The sequence below is a fragment of the Terrapene carolina genome, unplaced genomic scaffold, assembly GCF_002925995.2.
Source record: "Terrapene carolina triunguis isolate 2854851 unplaced genomic scaffold, T_m_triunguis-2.0 Scaffold35022, whole genome shotgun sequence".
Classification (NCBI taxonomy): domain Eukaryota; kingdom Metazoa; phylum Chordata; order Testudines; family Emydidae; genus Terrapene; species Terrapene triunguis.
This window is the reverse complement of record NW_020699373.1, coordinates 13812112-13833487: the sequence shown is the minus strand read 5'-3', so window position 1 is coordinate 13833487 and position 21376 is coordinate 13812112. Positions and strand designations below refer to the sequence as shown.

Below are 21376 nucleotides of genomic sequence, written 5' to 3'. Positions count from 1 at the left end.
CCCCGGGCCTCTCCCAGGTCTCCCTGCCTGGAGAGCTCTGCCCCCTTTCCCCTGTTCTCCCGGGGCCTCTCTCAGGTCTCCCTGCCTGGAGAGCTCTGCCCCCTTTCCCCTGTGCTCCCAGAGCCTCTCCCAGGTCTCCCTGCCTGGAGATCTTCGGCCTAGCTCAGGCTCCCTAGGAGCTCCCTTCCCGGAGCTTCCTTTCTCCTCCAGAACTTTTTCCAGCTGAGCTCTCCTAAGCCTTTCATTAGGCCCAGGTGCGCCTGCCTTGATTAACTGGTAACCAAATACTTAGTGTATCACTCTCCTCATGGGCCTGAAGGCCACTCTCCTTCAGTGGAGCCTGGTGCAGGTCGGCTGGGCCTCTGCTTCCCTGACAGGTCCAGCCCCGTGACACTGACACACATCAGAGGAAAGGAGCGCCTGGGGAGGGGAACAGTTTAGATTCAGGCTGCATTGGGCTGGTCTGTCTGAGGGAGCTACAGGACCCCAGCTAGCTCTCTGAGGGGGAGGCAGACCTGCTCTGTTCCTCAATCCCCCCCTGCCATTGGTCCTGATGTGACTTTGGACAGCACAGAGATGCCTGGGAATGATGTGGGGGTGGGGCAGGAGAGGGACAGAGCCTGGGACCAACTCTGAGACCAGAACTCCAGGGGCCTGTTCACAGCAGTCCACAGCTGGAGAAGAGGGATGGTCTGTGGAAGGCCTTTTATCCAGCGCTCTGGAAGCTTGGGCTGGGAGCGAGGCTGGTCAATCGGCAGGGTGTGCTGGTGCAGGGTAATTCATGGACCCAACATTGAAAAATTCAGGTGTTTCTTTTTCTTGCAAAACTATATCTCCTGTGTGGCTCTGTGCTCTCTGCCTGGCGGCTGTGCCGCTGGCCAGGGGAGGGAAAGGGAACGAGGTATGGGGTTGGGGTAGGGGGACTAAAGGCATGCAGGTCCAGGTCCTGTTACGTGAGCACCCTGGCCTTCATACAGGGCACACTTGAAACACACAGGAAGGAAATCAAATGCACTTTACATGCCCATTAACCCTTGCTGCTTTCCATCTCTTATTGCGATGCTGATACTAGAAAAGGAGAAAGGATAGCCTCGGGGCTAACGCAGTGGAGTGGGCCTCAAGAGAGCTGGGGTCAATCCCTGACTTTGCCACCGTCTCCCTGTTTGACTTGGGGCAAGTCATTTAAACGCTCTGTGCCTCAGTTTCCTACATGTAAAATAATGATTCTTCCCTCCCTCCCGTGGTTGTTGTCAGTCCATTCGTGCTTGGATGGGCATGTCCCTGGCTGGACGGTACGGGGCAGGCTGGCCCACCCGACAGGAGTGCAAAGGAGGGTGCCTGCGGCCGGTAGACCCATGCAAGGAGAGGTACACTGAGGGCGTGGGAACAGAGTCTGACCTGGTGGGGGTGAGAGTGGCACTGCGATGCTTATGCAGGAGAAGCAGAGAACGTGGGTGCCAATGGGCGCTGACATGGGAGAGTGCTGGAAATGGAGCCATGTTCCAGAGCCATGGATCAGAAGATGAAGGGGCTCCCTTAAACTGACTCCCCTGTGGAGAGGGTGGGACAGCAGCATCACTCCCCTCACGACTCCTCCTCCATGGCATGTCACCAGCGGCGAATGCCCCTTCCCGTGCTCCGTCTCCCGCACAGCTGTACCCTCATGAGTCAGTGCCTGGCTTCCAGGGACAGCCCAGACCCCAACAACATACCCCTTCCCACCGCTTCCGATCTCCAGCCTGCGCCTCCCCACGCTCCCCTTCCTGGCGTCTCTGACCGGTGGCGTCTGGCAAACGGTGCATGGCTTGGATGGGCTGTCCTTGATGCTGCGCTTTAGGACTCAGTAAACACAACCTCGGCTTTGATTCAACAAATCCCCCAAAGCTGAATGTTCACTGTGCTGCTCTGAGCAGTCCCAGGAACGCCCTGGCCCCCCAGCGGCACCACGCGGGGGACTACAGCACCACCGACAAGCATCAAGAGAGACTGTGCATCGGGTTCGTCCACGCCACCCTCACACACACAGCCGCAGCGGCAGCCATCCACCTCTCCACCAGCATTCTCTTGGCCAGGATGAGTCTCCACGAGAGGGTGTCTTGCAAAGCACTGACAGACGGCTCTCCTAATAATATTAATATGCCTGTCAGCGCCAGCTGTTGTGGGCTCCTCATTCAGGCTCTGGCCAGGGAAAGGCCGTTCCCTGGCCTGGCCATTCATTATTTAATCCTTCCCCTCTGTTTCCACACATGCTGCACGGTATGCGGCGGGCAGGAGTGGTAAAGGCGACATAGCCCACAGCAGCCCTGTTCAGCCAGCGACGGGAATTCCACCTAGCTGGGTGCCTTGAAGGGCACTAGGCCGTTCCACTCGTGCCAACTGGCACAGGCGCTGACAGTGTAATCAGGGTAGGGCTTCGTAAACCAGGGCCGCAGTAACTGGGCAAAGCCTCCCAGAATGGCAGTGGGGAGAGAGGACCTATTAATGGTGGCCGGGATGTGGCTCTGGGTTGGGCCATTCTGACCCTGCTCATCAGCTCAGGGAGCCGAGGCTGTTTTGCCGGGCCAGTCTATGCAGATTGAGGAATCTGCTGTGCCCATTCACCAGGGTTTGCAGCACCACAGAGCGGCCATTTTCCCAGCTGACGTAGCTGGATGGCTATAAAATGGCAATATGAGTTAACCCCAGCACAGACTGACAAATCTATGTGTGGAAAAGCTCCAGGAACTCTGGGGCATTGTGCACGTTGATCATACGCCTGCATGGCTTGGATTGCCAAACGCAGCTGCAGGATAGTAGCATTCAGGATTGCCAGCTCCCATAAAGCAATCCCAGCTCTCTTGCCCAAGGTGAGCAGAGCTGTTGTGGGCGGCTTGCATTCCAGTGAGAGGACAAGCTCCCCCCAGGCACGGGAAAGGTCTTGCTTATTCAGAAACATGCCCGGGCTCCAGTTCACCCACACATGCTGTCCATGGATGTGCTCCTGCACCAAATGTAGCTCTCCAGCTGGTGATGGTCCGTTGCCAGCCGGCACCAGGGACAGTTCAGAATAATCAGATGGTAGCCTGTGCTTTTCTTACTCGCTTGCAGCAAGGACTCCGTGGCTACCGATTCTTGCACCCTGAGAGCCCTTGTGCCCTGCTGGAATACCTCTCCCCACCCTCCCTTAGATGGAGGCAGTCACCAGACTCTTCAGTATGGTCCAGTGGACAGGGCACTAGACTATGACTCAGGACACCTGGGTTCTAGCCCCAGCTCTGCCACTGGCCTGTTGAATGACCTTGGTCAAGTCACTTCCCTGCCCTGGGCCTCAGTTTCCCCAGCTGCAAAACAAGCTGGTGAAAAGCACTAGCTAAGAGGTGGGTAGTATTTCCAGGCAGAATCTGGCCTTACTACAGCTTCTCCAATCTGTGGCTAAAAATGAAATAGCCCATTGCTTATTTCAGGCACTTTCTATAACAACATGCACTATAAATTAATGTATGTGGCTGTGGGTATTTGTTGTAAAAATGGATTAGGACCCACAGAGGCTATATACAGCATGATCTAAATTCAGCACTGAAGCAGATGCATCTCCTATTGAAGTCACTGGGAGCAGTACCTTTCATTAGGGCTAAAAACTGGTCCATGCTTCAGTGCCTGCAACTCTGTAGCAGTTGTACTGCTTGTCTAGCAATGAAATGGACCCCAAAGCGCTCTTTAGGGACTGCACTGGTTACAGAGCACTTTGCGACATCAGTATCTATTTCCTCTAGCAACAAACTAAGTTACAACATAATTGTATATATTAAATTAGCCAGAGGAAAAAAACAACTCAGGAATCTTTCCCCCTCCTTGCTTATACAAGATCCGTTCAGGGTCATGCACTAGCTGAGACCAGTGATGGGAAGGAAATGTAAGGTCATTCTTTACAGCAGTTATGCATTGTAGATGGTGAAAATCTGCAGCATTGAACTAAAAACCCCCCCAGCATTGAAAGACTTTGCTCTGGAAGAAGCTGGATGTAGGTCACTTTCCAGCACAACCGTAGCAGCCTTTCACCAATCTCACCTAAAAGGTACAGCGGATCGAGCGAGCTTTAGCATTTTAGTCTGCTTGGCAGTGATGCAAGGAACCTACAGGCCTGTGTCCCGTAAAACATTTGCTTAAGCAATTAGCATACATTAGCATAAGGCTTTGAGGCTTGTGAACTTTGGCATAGATAAATGGCTCCACTGTTACCTTGCCTTTGGGGGAACTTGGAATAGCATGCTTAAGGGGGCAGTTTGCCCGTAGTGATACCAGCTACCAGCAGGAACACTGAACTGATACCAGGCTTGGCTATTTTAGGATAGATTGTTGGCAGATGCTTAACCACGAATTTGCCCTGGCAACAAATTGACGTATGTGGTAATAAGCTAAAGTCATGAATATACTAACCTATGGGACAAAAGGCACCCCAACGTTATTAGGGTGAGGGAGTTGGATACGGACAAGGGAGGCTGGGCATTTGAATGAATATTCATGACAGCCCCTAGAACCCATAATAGGCCAGACCACCATGTAAAGGGGGTTGTTGTTGGTCGATCTGGATCTGGACCATCAGACTCATCAGCATGCCAGGGACAGAGCAGGTTCTTTGTCCATGACAGCCATATCCCTAAAAAAGGGTGTGAGTATCTGTGTATCTGTGTGAGGAACGGTACGAGACATCACCTGAACTCTATTTTTGCTCTTTTTATGTGATTTGGTGCTTTTGTGTCTTTTCTAATTGTGTTAATAAAAGTTGTTATAAAGTTGTGTTAATAAAAGTTGCTTTGCCCTCAGCGTGTCTTCGTTCTACACATCGGAGTTTCCAACCAGATATTGAACAAGATCACCTTGGTTTTTATTGTGCCTGATTCTTAGACTAGAATCCTACAATCTCCCAGCTCTTTAAATTAGTATCAATTGGAAATCAATAATCAATAACCACTAAAGGGTCGAGCTACAAAGGGAAACATAATAAATAATAATATCCTTAGCTGTTCTATAGCACTTTTCATCAGTAGATCTCAAAGCATTTCCCAAAGGCGGTATCATTAACCCCATTTTACAGAGGGGGAAACTGAGGCTGCGACAGGTGAAGTGATTTGTGCAAGGTCACCCAGCTGGCCAGTAGCAGAGCTGGGAAGAGACCTCAGGCCTCCTGTGTGACAATCTAGTGCTCTGACCACTAGGCCATAAAAAAGTTTAAGGAGTTTAAAAATGAAATATTCAAATGTCATATTTAGTCCAAAGAAAAGGAGTCTCCCGCCAAGATCCCATTTGCCCACTCCCCAAACAGCTCAGTGCCATGTTGACCCACACTTCCAATTAAGCAGAAGAGGCAGCCCCCTCTGAATATGATCTGATGCATCCACTGGAGAAGTGATATGTTCCCCTAACTCCCTGGGGCTCAGTGTTCTGCCTCTGCAGCATTCCCAGGCCCTGCCAGCCCAAGGAGTGAGAATGAATAATAGATAACAACTAATTGCACCGGTGTGAACATGCAGCTGAATTTACTCTCTAGGCTCTGTGAAAACTGCTGATATCATAAGCAAAGAGAACACTGCTTGAGCCCCTGAGGTGAATTACTGCCTTGAATCCACTCCAGAGCTGACTGTGATCCTCCATGGGATGGAACACGGAGCTAATTAGACAGAAGAAGCCACCACCTCTATTGATTTCATCTTAAGAATGAAGATGGATATTGAATTCAGTAGGACAGAGCTGCTGCCTTTAGGCCAGAACCCACACATGACAAACGATTAATGAATCATGTTAGTGCACCCTTCAAAGACAGGCTGCTTTGGTGAGGTAACACCCAGGCCTTCTGCCACGCTGCACAGCCAGCCATACAATCTAGAGGCCCATATCTGATGAGTGGCCCTGGGGTGGGTGCTGGTGACACCCACTTTCTGACTGCTAAAGGAGTAGTTACTAGGATCACCAAGAGACAAGTGGCTCCCAGCTGATTATTGTTGGAGCCTCCTGGGTAATGGAGTCGCCCGACCTCGTGTGCCTGTTTTCCCTCCCGTCCTTTTCCACGTCTTTTATTCACCTTCTCTCACTCATGTTTTCTAGTTGATAGTGTGATGCTTCCTGTGGGTACCCAGGTTTGTGAGTCGCATCACTACACCCTACCATTAGCATGAGGGAGCCTTGTCTGTGCCTGCCGGGACTCAGCTCCCCAACTCCACCGGCCACGTGCAACACAAGCCCTGTCCTCTAGGCCTTGCAGAGCCTGTTGTCACGCTGCAGGCTAGTGATAGGCCCACTTCAGCCCTCAAACATCTCCCTGAGTGTCCAGCCCCTGTTACTCCTCATCCTCCCTGAAAAGTACTTGTGCTCCACTTCGCTAGTTAGCACTTCTTATTGCTATTCTTATTTCTCAAGGTGGGCAGAGAAGCTGCCATGGGCTCACGGATGAGCTTAATACAATGGGAATAGGAAGGAGACACTTGGACTATCAGAAAGACAAGGTCCAATAAACAATATTACCTCGCCCACCAATTTCTGTTGATGAAAGAGACAAGCTTTTGAGTTTACACAGAGCTCTTCTTCAGGTCTGGGAAAAGCAACAGAGGGTCCTGTGAATGGCTCTCCAACTACAGAAGCAGTTTCTCCTCCCTTGGTGTTCATACCTCAACTGCTAGCAGAGCACCTCACCCTCCCTGACTGAACTAACCTCGTTATCTCCATACTGATTTATACCTGCCTCTGGAGATTTCCATCACTTGCATCTGAAGAAGTGAGGTTCTTACCCACGAAAGCTTATGCTCCCAATACTTCTGTTAGTCTTAAAGGTGCCACAGGACCCTCTGTTGCTTTTTACAGATTCAGACTAACACGGCTACCCCTCTGATACTTGAGGTCTGGGAAAGGTGCTCCAAGCATCACAGCTAGATATAATGTGGAACAGATTGTTTAGCATAAGTAGTTAACACATACTGTAAGACAGTGGTTTTCAACATTTCCAAACTAATGTACACCCCTGTCGGGAGTCTGATTTGTCTTGCATACCCCAAGTTTCACCTCACTTCAAAACGCCTTGCTTACAAAATCAGACATAAAAATACAAAAGTGTCCCAGAACACTAATTCTGAAAAATTGCTTACTTTCTAATTTGTATCACATACTTTTAAAATAAATCGATTGGAATATAAATATTGTACTTATATTTCAGTGGATAGTATATAGAGCAGGATAAACAAGTCACTGTCTGTATGAAATTTTAGTTTGTACTGACTTCACTAGTGCTTTTATGTAGCCTCTTGTAAAACTAGGCAAATATCTAGATGACTTGATGTACCCCCTGGAAGACCTCTGCATACCCCCAGGGGTACGCATACCCCTGGCTGAGAACCACTGCTCTAAGGCCTTGGCTACACTCGGGACTTCCCAGCGCTGCCGCTGTGAAGCGCGAGTGTAGTTGCGCCGCCAGCACTGCAAGAGCTCTCTCGCAGCGCTGTATGTACTCCACCTCTCCGAGGGGAATAGCTTGCAGCGCTGCGAGCGAGCGTGCAGCGCTGCAGGCTCTGATTACACTGGCGCTTTACAGCGCTGTACTCGCTGTGCTCGGGGGGGGGGGGGCGTTTTCACACCCCTGAGCGCAGCAAGTTGCAGCGCTGTACAGCGCCAGTGTAGCCAAGGCCTAAGAGACCATTCAAGGTAGAGCGGCCTGTTAACACCTCTGCAGTCATAGGACAAAAGTGGGTTACAGATTGTTGCAGTAAGCCACAAATCCAGTTACTTTGTTAAAACCATGATTTTTTGTGCCTAGCAAAGTTCTGAATTTAAGCTTCCAGGCTCGTCTTTTGTTGTGCAGGTTTCCTTTGAGGATGAGGACTGAGAGGTCAGATACTGGGAAAAGTGTTCTCTCACTGCCTATCAGGTTGGTTTGACACGATTTTTTCTTGACAAATCCATGCTGACTGTTACTTATCACCTCATTATCTTCTAGGTGTTTGCAGATTGATCGCTTAATTTGCTCCATTATCTTTCCAGGTACAGAAGTTAAGCTGACTGGTCTGTAGTTCCCCAGGTTGTCCTTATTTCCCTTTTTATATATGGGCACTATATTTGCCCTTTTCCAGTCTTCTGGAATCTCTCCCGTCTTCCATAACTTTTCAAAGATAATTGCTAATGGCTCAGATATCTCCTCAGTCAGCTCCTTGAGTATTCTAGGATGCATTTCATCAGGCCCTGGTGATGTAAAGACATCCTACTTGTCTAAGTAATTTTTGACTTGTTCTTTCTCTATTTTAGACTCTGATCCTACCTCATTTTCACTGGCATTCACTATGTTAGACGTCTAATCGCCACCAACCTCCATGTTGAAAACCGAAACAAAGAAGTCATTAAGCACCTCTGCCATTTCCACATTTTCTGTTATTGTCTTTCCCCCCTCATTGAGTAACGGGCATAGCAGTGGAGATATGTCTGCAGGTTTTGCATCTGTTATTATGGAAGGATCTGGTACTGCTTTGAGTTGGTGGGTCCAGATTTGTGGGGAGGTTGCTTCTAATGATGAGCTTGAAAAGGTTGAGGAGTTGTTTGAAGGCCAGAAGAGGGAATTCGGGAAAGATTTATTTCAGGATATGGTCCCCATCAAGTATGGGTTGGAACTATTTGAAGATACCCCATATGGATTCCAGTGTGGGGTGGTAGGTGACAACTATGGGTGTGTAGCTGGAGGGTTGTTTTTTTTTCATATTGAAGCAGGTTTTCTTGGGGTATTTAGGTGGCCCGTTCCATGATGCAATCTTTTTCTCTGGTGGAGCGCCCTTGTTTGGTGAAGGAGGTTTTAAGGTGTGCTAAGGTTCATATCCTGAACTTTCTCTTCAGAGCATATTCTGTGGTGTCCGTGTGCCTGCTTATACCTAACAGATTTCTGGGTGTGTTTCAGGTGGTTACTGGATCTGTGGAGAAAGTGTTAGGGTGACCAGACAGCAAGCGTGAAAAATTGGGACGGGGGTAGGGGGTAATAGGCACCTATATAAGACAAAGCCCCAAGTATTGGGACTGTCCCTATAAAATTGGGACTTCTGCTCATCCTAATAAGTGTGATGATCCATGGGTTTCTTATATCGAGTTGTCTGTAGGCTTCAACTGTTGAAACTGATTGTGGGGTCTAGGAAGTTGATGCGGGTGCACGAGTTTTCTGAAGACAGTTTGATAGATGGGTGGTGTTTGCTGAAGTTGTGGTGGAAATCTGTGAGGGAGTTTAGGTGTCTTTCCAGAGGATGAAAATACCATTGATGTATCTCAGGTATATCATTGATTTTATGATGTATTTGTCCAGAAATTCTTCTGCAAAGTGTCCATGAAGAGGTTGGTACATTAGGGACCCATCCTAGTACCCATGGTTTGGACAAAGTGTTTGTTGTTGAATGTAAAATTGTTATGGAATGGATGAATCTGGCGATGTGTTTGACGTGGATATCTGAGGGCTGTCCATTGTCTTGCAGGTATTTGAGGCAGGCAGCGATGCCATCAATGTGAGGGATGTTGGCGTATAGGGATGTGACATCCATGGTGGTGAAGATGAGGGAAGTTGTGAATATTGTAGCGTTTGTGGAGGAAGTCAGTTGTGTCCTGGAGGAAGCTGGCCCTTTGTGTGGTGAGTGGTTTGAGGATGGTTTCTATGAATCCCGATTCTCCTTCAGGAATAGTAACGTGGCCAGATCTGATGGGTCTGCCTGGGTTCCCTTGTTTGTGTATCTTGGGAGACCCATAGAAGGTCCCTGGGGTGGGTTTATGAGGGATGAGGCTGTAGAGTTTTTCTTGGAGTTGTGTGTGGACAATGAGGCTGCTGCACGAGCGTTTCAGGACTAGCCTTGCTTTGCCTGAAGCCGCAGTGTATCTGCAATGGGACGTGGACGTGCGTGAATCCGGGATTATGCAGCTTCTCCTGAACCCTCCCTCAGTTCCTTTCCTCTGCCCCATCTGCCTGAGACGAAACTAGCTCTCAGCAGACTGGGAACCCGGAGGTAGGTCCCGTCTACACAAGACCAGCTGCACCAGCTACACGTAGATTGTTTTTTAAACCAATGTAGTTAAATAACCCGTTCCAGCTCTGGGGTGAGCCCTCACTTGGGCTAAGGGTGGTTCACTTTAGCTGAGCCTAAACCAACTCCTGGAACCGATTCAGGCTGGAAATAAGGCCTGTCATGGAGGGAACCATGTACCACGGCTCAGGGGGGCGGGGGAGTCTCCTGCCCCACCCCACAGATGAGGGCAGCCGGCTTCAGTGCGGCTAACGCGCATGCTCCGGCGATGGCTAAAGGGAGCAACGCCTGGGGAAGAGGGGGGCCGCCACGCCGCTCCGTAGTCACGTGACTCGCTCGCTTCCTGTCGTGCTCCCCTGTGCGCCTGCGCAGAGTGGCGGGGAGGAGGTTGTGACAGCGCGTGTCCCGGCTGAGGCGCCGTAGCGCGGGCGGGCCCAGAAGGCGGAGCGGGGCAGCAGCGCCCGCCGCCCAGCCGCAGTCCCGGCCGCGGAGCCCGAGCAGCCTGGTCGCCGCCATGTTCCGGATCGAGGGGCTGGGGCCGGGGCCCAAGATGGACCCGGAGGAGCTGAAGCGGAAGATGCGGCAGGATGTTTTCAGCTCGGTCCGCACCTTCCTCCTCTACGTGGCGCTGCTGCGGATCAGTGAGTGACGGGCGGGGCGCGCGCGCTGGCCCTCCCCCCCCCCCCCCGGGGCCTCGCCACGAGCCGCCCGCCCCACGTGGGCGCGCGCTGCTCCCCCCCCACCGACCCCGGGGCCCGCTCAGCACGTGCCGGGCCCGCCCGTGGGGCGCAGCGTGGAGCCGGCAGGAGCAGCGAACCCCCGGGGCGGGCGGGGCGGCTGCTAGCCGGGGCCCCCGCTGATCGCAGCCCAGACACCCCCCGCGGGCAGCTGCACCCTGTAGCGTGCAACCGGCTGTGCAACCCCCCCCCTGCAAACAGTACACGCTGCCTTGTGCGGGCCGGACCCCAGCGAAGGACACGCGAGTCTGCAGCGAAAACGAGGCGCGGGGAAAGTCTCCCGGCTCGTGGCGTTTGCAGATCGGGGGGAAAGTCTCAAAGCCCGAACAAAGGAAGGAATTCAGTCGATCTCCCCGAGGCTGCGCCGTGCTAAGGGGGTTGCAGTTGTTAGCTGGTCCCAACACAGACGTGGGTCTGCTCATGTGTGTTTTCTAAGGCCTGGTCTACACTACGACTTTAATTCAGATTTAGCTGCGTTAATCTGAATTAATCCTTAACCCGTCCACACAACGGAGCCAGTTATTTCGAATTAAAGGGCACTTAAAATCGATTTCTGTACTCCACCCCGACGAGCGGAGTAGCACCAAAATCGATTTTGTTAATTCGAATTAGGGGTAGTGTGGCCGCACACCACCGAATTAATGTGGTTAAAGTTAATGGGGTAGTGTGGCCGCACACCACCGAATTAATGTGGTTAAAAACCGAATTAATGTGCTTAGTGTGGCCGCGCACAATCGAATTTATACAATCTGTTTCCCAAATTCGAATTATCTAAATTCGAATTAATCTCGTAGTGTAGACGTACCCTAAGGGTCCTTCTCAGGGATCTCTACCCCACAGCTCTCGCAATACACTTGCCAGGGGTTGACTTTCTCCTGGTGCATCTCTTTGGCTTTCAGACCTCCGAGTAGCCTCTTAAATTCCGTGTTCTCTAACCGTAGTTCTGTCTCCAAAGTCAACAGTTCACCCAGCTGGTTGCGATGTGAAGTTAGAAGCAGTGACCTGCAACACTGAACTTGTACTTCTGTAGGTCCTCAAGCCATTAAGGCAGGGGTAGGCAACCAATGGCATGTGTGTCGCACGTGAGCTGATTTTCAGTGGCACTCACACTGCCTGGGTCCTGGCCACCGGTCCGGGGGGCTCTGCATTTTAATTTAATTTTAAATGAAGCTTCTTAAACATTTTAAAACCCTTATTTACTTTACATACAACAATAGTTTAGTTATCTTATAGAAAAAGACCGTCTAAAAACGTTAAAATGTATGACTGGCACGCGAAACCTTAAATTCGAGTGACTAAATGAAGACTCGGCACACCACTTCTGGAAGGTTGCCGACCCCTGCATTAAGGTATAGGCAGAGCAAATTGTATGCCTAAAACAACTTCTAATCCTGTTTAATTGAACTAAAAATCTATATCTTGGTTGTATGTTCTTTTTCAGCTCCATACATCTTAAAGAAATTGGATAGTATATGAATACAGAAGAGCTCCAAAGACCGGATACATGGAAACACAAAAAGGATTGTGGCTGCTTTTCTCTGTCAATAAACAAGGTGCAAAAGGCAGACCACATACCGAATGGATCTAAAAATTTCATTTAAGCATATTTGACTTTGTGAGAGCAATGGCCTAGCTGGAAGTATGGAAAATGATTATTGTCCTATTGATTGACTTCAAGTCATGTAATGCTCGCATGTGGCGGCATATATCTCTGTTTGTGCTGGTACAGCCCTTGTCTTGTGTCCAGAAATTGCATCATATTCCATTTTTGTAAGAAATTAAGTGCAAACAGATTTCTTTGTTCTGGAGCTACCTCTAAAATACCACAGTGCTATGGCCGTCAATCTTACTGAACCTGTCTGTGTGAAAAATGAAGTTGTTTGGATCCCTAAACTCCATCTAGGAAGCTGTTAACTTGAATCCAGTTAATTGATTTATTTTTTTGTTGATGAAATAAAATGGAATAACAAGTCTGTGATTTCAGGCACTGTTCTATTGCTTTATTTTTTAATAAAATCAATTAACCTAGAAGGCTCGTGGGATCTTTTTACTCCCATCCTCTCACCAATGTCTTCTTCTACAAAAGTGTTGGTCATGTATGGAGTGGGGGTGGGTGAGGTGCGTGTGGGAATTGGGAAAAGCATAGACGATGGCAAGAATGAGGAAGGGGATAGGAAATGCCGTGCTCGTACCTTCTAAGTAGGAGACTGTTCCTGCCCTGAAAAGTTTACAGTTGAAATAGACAAGACAGATAAAAGGTAGATGGGGAAATAGTGGCACAAAGAAGGGAAGTCACCCAGACAGTGAGTGGCAGAGCTGGGGTTAGAACTCATGTCTCCTGTGCTCCAGTCTAGTGCTCTGTTCATTAGATCAGGCAGCCTCTGGTCTGAGTTACACTTTCCTCAAATGTTTGTTGTTCCAAATTATTCAGTAAAGCTTACTTATGCATGCCATTTGCCCATCTCTGGCTGTGACATAGCTTTCCCATCACTATAGTACCTGATGCTTCCTAGTCTTGTGCACCTTCCTAAAACCAAACCGCCTGCCCGCCCGTCTCTAGTGGGGGTCCCTTGCTGTTGCGTCTTTTTCTAGCACAGAAAATAAATTGCTGATCCTAGGAGGCTAGAAGGAAGAAAATGTAGCTTAGCAAACTGGTTTTCCTTGGGCATTTCCTCGCAGCAGGGTGACTTCTTCTAAGTTGAGCCTCAAGTGGGTTCCTGCAGTTGGACCAGATTAGCAACAGCCAGGTTATACCGTCTGTTAGCTCACAATGCTGAGTTGAGCTGCCACTGGACCCAGAAAGGTGAGTCAGGAATTCAACTGAGTGTCCTGAGACCACTGAGCCAGATTTTTCTGAAAATCCCACTAGAGTCTAAATACATTTGAAAATCTGACCCTGTGGGTCTCTTAGAGCGAAGTGCCAGCACAACCATGTCCTGCTATCTGGGTAACTATAGGCCTATTAACCTGATAGCAATCCTGGGTGAAATAATGGAAAAGCTGATATAGATTCAATTGATAACTAAAGGATAGAAATACTGTTCATGCCAGTCAGCATAATTTTATGGAAAATAGGACTTGTCAGACAAACCTGATTTCATTCTTGGATGAGATTATGAGTTTGGTTGATACAGGTAACTGTAGATTACCACAGATTACAGTAAAATGAGTTTGTAGTGTAGGAGATTCTGATTAAAATTAGTGCTATATCATATCAAAGCACATGCTATATGGATTAAGAACTGGCCAGGTGACTGATCTCAACAAGTAGTCGTCAGTGGGGGCCCAACACTTCAGTATTTCATCTGTGATCTCAGAGTAAATAAAATCACTGCTGATAAAATTTGCAGATGACACAGAGTAGCAGAGTGATAAATGATGAGGACAGGGCAGTCAGACAGCCAAATGCAAAGTTATAGATCTAACAATAAGGGATACAGGACATCTGTACAGAATGGGGCACTGCCCTGGAAAGCAGCGACTCGGAGAAGGTTTGGGTTGTAGATCTGCCTCCTTGGATGTGATGCAGGACGGAGAGTGGTGAGTAGGAAGGTGATTTTTACCTCTGCGTATGGCATTGGTGAGGCTGATGCTGGAATACTGGGTACAGGTCTGGTGTGTGCATTTTAAAAATGAAGCTGAAGAATTGGAAAGGATGCAGAGAAGAGCCGCAACAATAATTTGGGGCTGGAGACAATGCCGGCAGCAGGACGCACAAACATCACGGTCAATGTCCTCTGGGCTGGTGGGGCAGTATCTGCGTTCCATCGCAACTGGCCATTGGCTGCAGGAATGCTAACACATCCGTGGGTTCAGACTGCACAGGCACATCTGTGTAACTTCCTACTGGAGCACTCTGATCCCCCAGCATGGTACAGTCTATTTTCTCCTCCATCCCCTGTGGCTGTCACACCAGGGCCATTCTTCCTGCTCCCGGGCTGATGGCCTGTGTCAGGCCCTAGATTACTGGTCAAAGAGCGAAACTGGATTCTCAGTGCACAGTGCCTCCACCTAGTGGAGGAGTGACTAACAATGTGGCACCCCTATGACCTCTAGAACAGGGGTTCTCAAACTGGGGGTTGGGGTCACGAGGTTATTACCTGGGGGGTTGTGAGCTGTCAGCCTCCACCCCAAACCCCGCTTTGCCTCTAGCATTTATAATGGTGTTAAATATAGTAAAATGTTTTTAATTTATAAGGGGGGGGGTCGCACTCAGAGGCTTGCCACGTGAAAGGGGTCACCAGTACAAAAGTTTGAGAACCTCTGCTCTAGAACATCACAAATCAAGAGCAATGAAGGGCTAACTGCATTTTAAAAGGAACTAACACACAAGGCTGAAGTCATTTGCCTTGTCCCAGTTCCTTATTCACAGACCAAACATTTGAAAGAAGTCATTAGTTTAAGACATTTTTTTAGAAATTTCACAAGAAGCATGGTTAATTTGTTACAATTTTATTACGAATTCATTATTTAAGAGCAAAATTCTTCTTGGGTCAAAATTCTTCTTGACACATCCCTGCGGCCTCTCCCCTATTCTGAAATAGCTGAGATGTGTCATTTCCTGACCTGAAGCTTTTTTTGCATAAAATAGTGGCCCATGTCCCTCTCCCCACCAAACACGCACAGTTGTATTTTGCAAATTGTCCTGGAATAAGGAACTGGGGTTTCAACCCCATAAATAACAAAACACTTCTTGGGTCGCCCCCCGGTTACAAGTCCTTTTAAGTGGTAGACCATTCTGAAGATCCTGACATTGGAGTCTTTTGCTGGGGAAAGGGGTGGGGTTGCGATTGGAAAAGCACCATTTTATTTTGAACAACCAGGGCTGGTCAAACATTACCTGTGGAAACAATTTTTTTGACAAAAAAAATGGGATTTTGACAAAAAAATGTTCATGAAAAGTGTTTGCTTTCCACAGAAAATGTTGATGACTTGTCCAAAAACTTAATGCCTGAAAACAGAGAAATTCAGTTGACAATTTGGAGATGCTACCATCATCTTTCTTTGGAATTGTAGTTTGGTCTAGGTTTGCCAATCATCCAAGATTGTCCTAAAGTCTCCAGGAATTAAAGATTATGTCATGTGAGGAGACCTCCAGGAATATGGCCAACCAAAACCGACAACCCTAGTTTGGATGCATGGTGGCCCAGTTCTCTACATGCTGGGCTCCTAAGCCAGACTACTTCTCCCATGGTGCCCCATGGCCATGTGGCTCATCATATACTGAGCAATATACATCATGACTCAGGAAGAGCATTCCGGTGCATTGTAGCTGTGAAGCCTAGGGGACAAAATTAAAAATAAGTGCCATTCTGATGTCATCACTTGACTCCAGTAGCCAGACCCCCAGGCACATGCCTGTGTTGCCTGTACCTAATTCTGCCTGCCTGGCTGCTGCTTGCAATGTTCTCTAGTTCTAACGGATCTAGTTCGCCTTTATGCTGCTCTCCTGTTTCTTCTTCGCTGCACATGGTCCTGCCCTACTCCTAGTTCTCTGCAGTTTGAAAAGGTGAGAGAAATGCTGCGAAAAGGTGTAAGCACTGTGACACCTTGGCTCCTACCAGCCTTAAAGATCACCACAGGGTGACACCAACACACGCCCAGTCCCAGATTTTCCTCCAGAAATGTATGTCCTATAATGCCCAGCGCTGTCCCGGACAGTACGCATATATTGAGTCCCTTATTCCTTTAAGGGAATAATATGCCAGGTTATTATTTTAAATAGCGTTACCCAGACACTCCAGCTTAAACACACTGGAATTGATAAAACAGTAAAACAAGGTTATTAATGACAAAGAGAGATTTTAAGCGAGTACAAGCCAGGAGGCATAAAATAAAAAATGGTTAAAAGAAAACGAAAGATAAAACACTTACTAGTGTCTAACTTAACAAACGGTATTAGATTCAAGCAAAATTCCTCACCACCTATTTCCAGCAAGGTCACTGAACAAACTCTTCAGGTCAGGAGCCCTCACCCCGACTCCAGCATCTGCTTTCCTTTGTCTTCCTAGGTGTGATGCCAGCGACAGGGAGAGAGAGGTGGGTGTCTTGGGGTGTCTGCCCCTTCTTTTTATAGTCCTGTCCTCTCTTTGAGAAGCATGTCTGTTTCTTTGCAAAGATGTAATTTTGGTCCCCCACCTCCATCCCCATCGAGGGACGTGATCATTCTCCTCTATTCGACATTGGTGAGGCCTCATCTGGAGTACTGTGTCCAGTTTTGGGCCCCACACTACAAGGAGGATGTGGAAAAATTGGAAAGAGTCCAGCGGAGGGCAACAAAAATGATTAGGGGGCTGAAGCACATGACTTATGAGGAGAGGCTGAGGGAACTGGGATTGTTTAGTCTGCAGAAGAGAAGAATGGGGGGGGGGGATTTGATAGCTGCTTTCAACTACCTGAAAGGGGGTTCCAAAGAGGATGGCTCTAGACTGTTCTCAGTGGTAGCAGATGACAGAACAAGGAGTAATGGTCTCAAGTTGCAGTGGGGGCGGTTTAGGTTGGATATTAGGAAAAACTTTTTCTCTAGGAGGCTGGTGAAGCACTGGAATGGGTTACCTAGGGAGGTGGTGGAATCTCCTTCCTTAGAGGTTTTTAAGGTCCGGCTTGACAAAGCCCTGGCTGGAATGATTTAGTTGGAGATTGGTCCTGCTTTGAGCAGGGGGTTGGACTAGATGACCTCCTGAGGGCCCTTCCAACCCTGATATTCTATGATTCTATGATCCTTGCCAAAGAGTGACCATTGAGCAGGTATTGGTCCATCAGCCTTGTTGACACCTGGCTGAGGTGTCACTTTGCCCTTTGTCTCCGAGGAATGGTTTAGCCACTCCCCAGACTTATCTGGGAAACATACTTCAGTCATGATTTCAGGTTATGCTCATAACTTTACCTATTGTGTTGCTATGTGCCCTTTGCCACGGTATTACTGATCAGCCAGTTCTGAGATTTCAAATGACCCCTCACAAGAAGTACCTTGTACAAACATTACAATCGTGTGTAGGGTGTGAACATAGAGCTATATTCTGTCAAGCACAAACACAGAACCCAGTGTCTTTTTAATGACTCTTACTGGCAATTTGGCCCAAGAGATGTATCCTTTCCAGGGGCTCTGTAATCTTTGGCATGAGGATAAAAAGCGTTTGAAAACACAGAATTGGAAACCAGCCTTTGCTACCCGCCTCCCCCTGTCCTGCACTGAACATCTGTTATTCCTCAATGGAGAGCACCTTTTTTCATTTGTTTTATGTATTTATTTGTTGTTCAGTAGGTGGGAGAATTTGTAACCGAGGGTCTGTCACTCCCTGGTGTTCTGTTATTTAGGTATTTCTCTCCGGAAAGCTTTTATGATGAGAAACACATTCCTTTAAGAACCCCTCTCTTTCTCTTGGGGAGTTCCTGGGTATTACCTCAGACTTGGGGCTACATGGGGGGCATATTTCTATGGAAAACTTACTATCTAAAGGCAAGGAGGAAGAATTCTTACTAGAGTATAATATAGGAAGAATCCTTATTCTAACTGAATACTTTCTAGAGCAGTGGTTCCCAAACTTGTTCCGCCGCTTGTGCAGGGAAAGCCCCTGGCGGGCCGGGCCGGTTTGTTTACCTGCCGCCTCCGCAGATTCGGGCGATCGCGGCTCCCAGTGGCCGCGGTTCGCTGCTCCAGGCCAATGGGAGCTGCGGGAAGTGGGGACCAGCACGTCCCTCGGCCCGCGCCACTTCCAGCAGCTCCCATTGGCCTGGAGCAGCGAACTGCAGCCACTGGGAGCCGCGATCGGCTGAACCTGCGGACGCGGCAGGTAAACAAACCGGCCCGGCCTGCCAGGGGCTTTCCCTGCAGAAGCGGCGGAACAAGAACCACTGTTCTAGAGCAGTGGGTCTCAAACTTTTTTACTGATGACTCCTTTCACATCGCAAGCCTCAGAGTGCGACCCCCCCCTAATAAATTGAACACCCTTTTAAATATATTTAACACTATTATAAATGCTGGAGGCAAGCAGGGTTTGGGGTGGAGGTTGACCGCTCGTGACCCCCCATGTAATGACCTCGCGACCCCCTGAGGGGTCCCGACCCCCAGTTTGAGAACCACTGTTCTAGAGCTCCTAAGTATGCTAAGCACTTCACAGGCACCACTGAAGCATCTAGAAGATAGACTTGACAGGCCCTGAGGTATAAAAGAGGCAGAAGGAGGAGAAAGAACATGGATCATGCAGTTACTTTGTTCATGTCCCCATGTCTGCAAGTGTCAGTTTTAGAGTGAAGAGTTGGTAGGCGAAAGAGTGCTACAGTTAAATTACAGAACAAATTTCATCTTAAATAACCAACAGAGAGTGGTGAGGGTAATGGGTAATACCTGTACCAGAGGTCCCACACCTCCTGAGAGGACACACTTCAGACACTGCACACTTGAAGAAAATGGGTTAATGGCTGCAGAGTTTAAAGACTGGCTGGCTAAATGGGACAAAACTAATGCCTGTGGCAGAATTTGTTATTGCATATTTACAGTAAAATATGCTGGTGTTAATGCTGTTCAACACCATTTTACTGGGGAAATGCACCAGACAACTGGTCAGAATGCAAAACAGAACATCTGTATTACATATTTGTAATCACTGAAAAACTTGAAGACGGAGGACACTGTCACTGCAGCTGAATTGGTCTATACCTGTCATGGGGTGAAGCATCGTTACCATTGTTTGTCACTGAACTGTGGCCAGGGGTGCTGGACCTGGGGTGCTGGAAGTGCGGCAGCACCCCCTGTGTTGAAGTGGTAATAACGAAATTCATGGTTTCCGCTTTCAGTACCCCCACTATAAAAACATCCCTCACTGTGGCAGCAAACTATCAGTGTGCTACATTCAGATTCCTCTTTGGCAAGCAAGATAAAGCTGGCAAGAACAAAAATAGAAAGTCTGGTGGAAAATGCAGTAGGGCCATTCTCTGTGGAAAATGCTGTTGAAAAACTGAAGGCAAGACATTCTTCATTTGCTGTTGCTACACATGCTTCAAAATAAGGAAACTTTTTTTTTTTTTTCCGTTTGGCTGCTTGTTTTTCTCTTTATGTTGAAAGTGGCGTGAACAATGTCCTTTTGGATTTTTCAGAGGAGCCAGATGAATCATCTGAATCTGTTACAAAATGTATAATTGATGCTGTGAATAACTTTGGTTTGGCCCTGAAAGAAGTAATTGCATATGGACCAGAGAATGCATCAGTGAATTATGGGAAGAACTGCTCTGTTTTTGTTAAATTGAAAGCAATACAAGCACAGATAATACAGGCTAATTGTAACGGCAATGACCTGCACAACACAGCACAAATTTTCATGAAAGCACTCAGCTTTGATGTGGGAGGTTTGGTTTTAAAAGTTCTTAATGGGTTTTCATGCAGTGCAAAAAAGTCAGGTGCCTCAAGTCCTGTTTGGATTTTGCACATCAAAATATTCCAGAGTGCTTCTGCATGTCCCCCACCTGCTGGTTAAGCCTCTTTCATGCAATTGAAAGGCTTCTGCTGAACTGGGAGGCCATCACGTTGTATTTGTTGCAGCCTTGAGAATCAGACTGCTACAATCCAGTTTGGAGATTCATCAGAGATCAGAAGCACAAGTTAAGTGACATGTTGACACTCCCCCAAGAGCTACGTGTATTTTGTACGTTTGGTCACGGCCATCTCTCAGAAGCCCGTCTGTATTCTTGAAACGGATGCTACGAATGCCACAGAACTTTATGGCGTTACGTCAGAAGTCAGCTGATTGACAGGAAAAATGTTGAGTTCTTTGGTTAGCATGTGAACAGAGCTTTAACGCACCTGCCCAGGGAAGCTCAACAAAAGTTCAAAATTGAAGGCGAGGCTGTTTAGAAGAGTGGCCTATCTGGAGAAATGGTTTTCTTTTGAGAATTCTTCCTCTAATTCATTTTTCTGGCCTGAGCCTTAACAAGACACCTTCATTTGATGAGATGATGTAGCTGAGTGTGGATGGAGATGCTTTGTATAAGGAGTTCTGTCTATTACACATAGCTATAATGGAAGATAAAAGTCTCATTGGACCTGCTCAAACACGGTTTAAATTTGTCAGGGTGGTTCAAGCCCCAGATTTCTTAAAAAATAATTCAATATTTTTTCTGGAACATCCTTCTCCAAAGACTTTTTTTCTAATCTCAGCTGAAAAGGTTTTCCAAGAAGGGGACTGACAGTGTAAAACAGAGGGACAAACACCCAGAGGCACCCCTCCTCCCTCTCTTTCTGACAATCAATTCGCTGCACAAGAAGGGACAAAGGAAGCGGCTGTTAAATTGAAGAAGGGGCCCTGGCCTAAGAAGTTTGGTCAGTAAGACTGCTGAGAGGATGTGGTGAGAACAACTTTGCTCAAATTTCATAGTGTCATAGAACCATAAGGTTAGAAGGGTCTCACCCCCTGGCAAGATGCAGGATTTGTTGTGTCTAAACCATCCAAGACAGATGCTATCCAGCCTCCTTTTGAAAACCTTCCACAAAGGAGCTTCCACAACCTCCCTAGGCGTCTGTTCCATTGTCCTGTTCTTGCAGCTCCGAAGTTTTTCCTGAGATTTCATCTAAATCTGCTATGCTGTAGTTTGAACCCACTGCCTCTTGTCCTGTCCTCTGTGGCAAGAGAAAACAAC

At 48.0% G+C, this 21376-nt stretch overlaps 1 protein-coding gene across 1 annotated transcript; it reads left to right on the top strand.

Moving 5' to 3' along the window:
• The first annotated feature begins 10405 nt into the window (after positions 1–10405).
• On the top strand, positions 10406–12722 carry LOC113405313 (mitochondrial import receptor subunit TOM5 homolog). The gene is made up of 2 exons (XM_026646391.2): positions 10406–10648; positions 12186–12722. The coding sequence occupies exons 1-2, from the start codon at positions 10522–10524 to the stop codon at positions 12218–12220; spliced, it is 162 nt and encodes a 53-aa protein (XP_026502176.1). The 5' UTR covers positions 10406–10521; the 3' UTR covers positions 12221–12722.
• The last annotated feature ends 8654 nt before the right edge of the window (positions 12723–21376 follow it).